This window comes from Callorhinchus milii, unplaced genomic scaffold (assembly GCF_018977255.1).
Source record: "Callorhinchus milii isolate IMCB2004 unplaced genomic scaffold, IMCB_Cmil_1.0 Scaffold66, whole genome shotgun sequence".
Taxonomy (NCBI): Eukaryota; Metazoa; Chordata; class Chondrichthyes; order Chimaeriformes; family Callorhinchidae; genus Callorhinchus; species Callorhinchus milii.
In genome coordinates this window covers 50,758-57,143 of record NW_024704807.1, presented here as the reverse complement: position 1 = coordinate 57,143, position 6,386 = coordinate 50,758, and the positions used below count along the sequence as shown (strand labels likewise).

Genomic DNA, 6,386 nt, shown 5'->3' with positions numbered 1-6,386 from the left:
GATGTTCAGCTAGATGACTCCGCAATGTACTGCTGTGCTTTCTCTCTCTCTCGTCACGCTACACCACCATGATAGAAGTCAGCTATATTCCCATACAAGAACTGTCTTGGCTTTAAGAGGTGAAGGCATTCATCCCGATGAGGCGGCGTTTCACGGCAGTATGAAAGCGACTTTGCTTCTGACTGGAAAGGAAACCGCACGAAGCTCGCAATAAACGGTCCGTTAACTGTTTAATCTCTGGAACTCTCTCCATCAATCGCTCCGTCTTTCAACCTAACTCATCATCTCCAAATTCCACTTGAATCTTCCATTTTGATCGTGTTTAGGGTCACCTCCCCCTCCCCCCACCACTGACTCTGGGGTCACTGTCAAGCACTCCGGGGCGCTAAGATGTGTGCTGGGCGCCATATGCGAATTCCTAACCCCAAAACGTTGTGCCCGCTTCCTACGCTCAGCGGGCTCCAGCCTGCTTAGAGTCCCCCGCCCAGTCCACCTCTAGCCCCGCAGACCATGCGCCATGTTCGCCCGCTCTGTTGCCACAGTCAACATCAATGCACGTTTTCGCTGTTGTTGTCAGCAAGCGGTAGGAACTTGTCCAGCCGAAACTTCTATGAAAGTCCCAAATAATTTTTTTTTTGGTTAGTCGATTGATTGGCACAGGAAGAAACCCACAACCGTTGATCAAGAACATCCATACCCAACTAAGAATTCCACGCAACCCACCTACATATGGAAACTCCAGAGGTAGATTGTTCATAATTATAACAATAATAATCATAATAAGCCTTGCATTTGATATAGCGCCTTATCGCCTGGTTGCGATGTCTACCAGCGTTTCACAGAATACACCGTAAACCAGAGTGACTGTGCCATAGCTGTGTGGACTTGAGACTGATGTGACCATCGCCTTATTGAGATTCATCGGCATTGCTCGAAGGGCTCCCATTGCCTTCTTTTGGGACACCTTGCAGACGAAATTTGCTGCTGCACTTCCCTGAGGAAAATTGCACAGATTTATTATACTCTAACTTAGGAGACTGATGGGATCAAAATTTAAAATCTCATTCGAAGTCTGGCACGTTCCACACAACAGCGATGCATCAGAACACCATATTATAATATAGATGCCCAAATCCGGAGATGGGGCCCTGAAAACATATCTATTTCTGCCTCAGAGGAGTTGCCCATTAGAGGAGTGTTCAATATTGATTCCAATTTTGTTTTTAAGCACATTCAGGACGTCACCTAATATCTCAAATCTTCACATCAAATATTGTACTTCCTCGCTTACAAACGTGGAGCTTATATACTTTGCGCTGTTCAATTAAATATTATTGGGCCTAACGTGTAAGTCATTCTAACTCACCGAAACAATTTGGGGATATAACTCAGGCCTTTGTGTGACAGCGAATAATTACCATGTCCTCTCGCTATAGGAACAGCCATTGAATCAGATGGAAGTGTCTGTTATTGATGGCAAGTCTATATTTCACTGAGCTGCCCTACTCTGCTGATTCCAACTACCTTTTAATATTCTGGTACCGTCAGTATCCAGTGGAGTCTCCACTGTACGCACGGAGACATGATTATGATGGGGACACTTTCAGTGCTGAATTTGCAACACAAAGTTTCACTCACTATTCTGGACAAGTGCAGGAATAGATCCTTTTTAACTGTGTTGCCCTTGGCTCTATCTACCACGGATACATATTACTGTTCCATTACGCACAATGTGTTTCTGTCAGACAACACCGCTGTACATAAACCTCCATAGAGGAGACAAAGGGATTCATCTCAACACAGATGTTATTGCTGACAGTTGACCTATTTCACAGAAAGTGACTTTCCTGCTTTGTCACTCAGAAGAATCACGAGACTAATTTACAATCACAGGCAAGAAGTGATAGAGCAGTTCCTGTAGGGAAAGAGTGAAAGAAATAATAATATTTTCATTTGATATAGCGCTTTACTACGTCTTCGAGACTTCCCCCAACGCGCTTCACAGAGTACACTGTAAAGTGAATTGCCTGCTAATTTACTGAAATTTACACTCTCTTCAATTGACATTATAGAATGTGTAATACTTTCAGTTATAACTATTCCTCGATATATTTCTTCATTTTGCAAAAGAGTTTTGGGTTTTTGCTCTCAGCGAAGGTTAAATGTATATACTTCAGGGACATATTGAGTGGACATTAATTTTATGTGACGGAGACTAATTGAATCGGGAATTGAATTTCAGTCCAAACTCTAAACGGATGTTCTATGTCACACTTCGTTTACGTATTAAACATTTATAGATTCTGGATATATTTTTGCAGATTGTGGATTATTGGCAAAATAATCAATGTTGGCAAAGATATATTGTTTAACGAAGAGATTTGTTACGTTTCAGAGTGCACAGTACGAAAGCGTGGTGGAAACAGCTTGGATTGCAGCTTTCAATGTCAATGTCAAAACATGTCTAAATTCGAAACAACATTAAGCATATTTAACAAGTAAATAATCCTTGCAATTGATATAGCGCCTATTCACGAATTCGAGGCGTCTCAAAACGCTTCAAGCAATGTACTGTTAAGCGAATTCATTGTATATTTCGGTGGCGAATTTCGCTAGCGAATTGCAGACCGCATTGTCCCACAAACAGTAGAGGACAAATTTATATTTATTATATTTTATTGAAGGAATATTTACTCATGTAAAAGCGTTGGTGGTACAGGATAGGCACTGTGGTCTCATTCTGTGCTGTTAGAACCCACGAACCTACGGTTCTCATCAAATAAAAATCATTGATAAGAATATGTTTCTGATCAAATTAATACATTGTATTTTACCTATTGGACGGCAAAAGTGACACCACACTGCGGGGCCTGGAGCCAGTCACCTCATGAATTATACAGGTAATCATGGGCATCTGCAAATAGATCTCAATCAATGGTGAATCATGATCGGGGCGGCTCTGGCTGCTTTTCTGATAGGTGATAAATTAAGATAAATAGCCAATTTTTCAGTCAATGTGCAATAGTGATTGCATAGCTTTTATTAGTGGAGTCTTGTAGCTCAGTGGTGCACAAGCTCAACTGCCTCACTCCCCCCTCCCAACCAGTGACTGATGAAGGCCGCTGTATAAATGAAATTGGTTGTTGTATTGAAACGCGGCTGAGATGCCAATGAGGTGACGTGAGACTGTGGCTCCGCTAATGACGGCAATCAATGCGGGTTATCAGCAAACTGATGGAACAGACACAACCACACAGACTGAAGAGCAGCAATGAGGCTGTTTGCTGTCTGTCTGGTGCTGGGATCCTTCATGTCAGGTGAGGCAGTGTTGAACTAATTCAATGTTAGTGATGATTGTTAGCACTATGTTAACAACATTTGGCGGAGGCAGTCATGTATCCTTGTGTTTAGTGCACTCGCCCCGCAAGCGACAGGACCTGGGTTCGATTCCCCGGCAGAACAGGGCAAAATCTTGGCAAGTTTCCTCACTCCACTCACACGCATCTGTTTACCCAGCAATATGTAGGTCACTGTTTGCTTCATCACCCGTTTTATCATAAGGAATAATAACACCCTCCAAATTGTAATGATTTCTCAAATATTTTTAGTAGATTGATGGATCGCTTATCCGAGTTAATAATCGTTTAAATGGTGTAAATGGATAACTTGATAACTCATTCCACTATATAATGTGCCTCGATGCACTGCGCAATTCGCTGCTGCTTTTCCCCAATAAAGACACACAGGAATTAACTTTGCCGCATACTGTGTGAAGCGCTTTCAGGAGTTTCAAAAATGCGATAATGTGCTATGTAAAAGAATTTGATTATTATTATTTCATTATTAGCAAATTACACGTGTGCAGCACTTTTCTCATCAGGATAAGCGCTGAGAAAAATAATTCAAGCAAACAGTGAAGAATAATATAATCCATGTTTGTTACAGAACTCTGTGATGGTGATTCTGTCAGTCAGAAAGCTGCCTCGATGGTTAAGAGAAAAGGAGATACTGCGAGTTTTGAATGTACTTATTCCACTGAATTAAGCGATTACGATCTCTCCTGGTACCCACATTACACAGACAAGCAGCCAGAGTAAATAGTTCGGAGATATTCTGGGAATACAAATCAGTACAGAGGAACAGGATTTGGAAATCGTTTCTCTGCTCAGCTGCACAAATCCATTTCATCCACCAGTTTATCCATCTCTGAGCTGGTGGTGTCTGACAGCGCTGTGTATTACTGTGCCTTAATCTCACCACAGTGATAGACTGCACTGCAAGTCTCGTACAAAAACTGCCTTCACTTTGTACATAGGGATGATCTGTCTGTTGAAGTGTGTGCGTCAACCTGGTCAGGCCCTTAGGCATTGCGGGGATCAGACATGTCTGTAGTCAGACTCAGAGGAAACCACATTCACCTCACGTCAACTTTTCAGCTAAACATTCACATCATCATATGGCACAATAAAGGCAGAAAACAATCAATGAGTAGCTACAGTTCCAGCTGCTCTTGATTTACTTCGATTTACGAAAAAAATGAAAATAAATCATGGCTCTGTTGTTTTATTAAATTTCACGGAGACCTTTAGCGGAGAGGGAGTAACACTCGCATCGCCAACGAGAGGACGCTGGTTCGATTCCAGGCCCCATGAAACCTCAGGCAATATTCCCCACAACGCACACACGCCTCTGTTTACCGAGCAGTGAGTAAGACCTCCTTTGTAAACCGATTGGCAAATCACTTTTCAAGGGGTAATAATCCCTTGCAAACAATGTTGGTCTCTCAATCTATGACTACTCAGTGGATTTTAATCATTCTATGGATCGAATCGAAACCATTATCCATGTCCTGACAGAGAGAAATGAGTGTCCTGGTTGGTAGTGTTTGTCGAGGTCGCTGAGGTTGGGTGGTAGAGACCGTGGAAGCATTTAAAGGTGTAAAAGGATACACACCATCAAACAAAAACTCTCCGTCCACTTGGCTCCTTCTCAACACCTTCCTTTGAAACCGTCTCTTCACTGATCATGCATCCCCCACTCACTGTGCTCTCCAGCCGGATCTCCTCCCAAACTGCAGCTCCAGTGCAAAACACTTCCCTGTCCTGAGACTTGGGATGTCCCCCCGACATGAAAGGCGCTATTTAATGCAATTTGTTGCTGTAATTGTTGTTTCAACGACGCTTGATGAAATGCAAGGATTATTATGATTCCTTCTCATCAAAGTTTTATCCACAAGAATTATGCTCTGATGTTGGGTCAGCACTCAAATTACTGAACATATAAGTGAGTTTATGCTAATGTGCATAGGTATCAGCCTGATAGCAAGGTCACAGTTTTAGCTTGTCAAGGAAACGCTTCTATGCGGTCACGGATGTGATGCTGAAACCCGTCACTGTCGACAAACACTTTCCATCATCAAAGTGTGGTGGCAATTGCTTGTTGCTGAACCTCGACAATGCTTCTGTTCATGGATTACCTTCTCCTGTTGAGCTTTATTGCAGGTGAGGCTGTGTATCATACAATACAGATTAATATTTAGATAGAGACTGTCTCATCTGTAGAACGGTTAAAGATGTCTAACATTCTTGGCTTTGTCTCCCGACGTGGGTGTTACGAGTCAAATTATTAGTAACGGAAATAAAATAGCAATAATAATCATTGCATTTGATATAGCACCTTATTACCTCTTCGAGACGACACGAACCACTTCATAGAATATACTTGATAGTGTAGTGACTGTTTCCGGTAGGCGAAACGGAGAATCCAAATTCCCACGGCCTTTTCCCCACAAAGGGTCGTGGATTGAATGCCCACGCTTTATTTAGCCTTTATTATCCCAGAAAAGTCATCCACCAATCGACTAACAACTGGGTTCTACATACTGCTCGCTAAACAGAGGCGTGTGTAAAGATAGGAAATTTGCCAAAGTTTCTCTCTGTCCGACCAGGGAGTTGTACACAGGTCCCAACGTTTGCGAGGCGAATGCACTAACCACTGAGCCTCAGGACTATAACAGCGCCATGTATGACGTTGATCCTTACATCTCGTTGCAGATATGGTGGTGGGAGATTCAATCAGACAGCAGACAGCGGGGCTGAGCAAACAAGAGGCAGACACAGTGAGTCTGAGCTGCACATATACCACCAGCTCGAACTATGCTGCTCTGTACTGGTACAGACATCACCCAGGTCTGGCTCCCCAATACATTCTCTACAGACATACCAATGGGCTAGACAACACTGCAGATTACGCCAAAGGCCGTTTCACTTCACATCTGGACAAGAATCAGAAAAAAACCACATTATTCATTCCCAGTGTCATTGTTACTGACTCTGCCACGTACTATTGTGGCTTAAGATCAGATGCACAGTGCGGCAAGTCAACGG

The 6,386-nt window shown here is 42.8% G+C and overlaps 1 gene segment (V, D, J or C); it reads left to right on the top strand.

Moving 5' to 3' along the window:
- The window catches only part of LOC121851593, a 1,495-nt gene extending 1,423 nt beyond the window's left edge, over nt 1-72 (top strand). Inside the window, 1 exon segment of the V gene segment in view lies at nt 1-72. This exon segment is cut by the window's left edge and continues 260 nt beyond it. Coding sequence covers nt 1-72 — 72 coding nt within the window.
- The last annotated feature ends 6,314 nt before the right edge of the window (nt 73-6,386 follow it).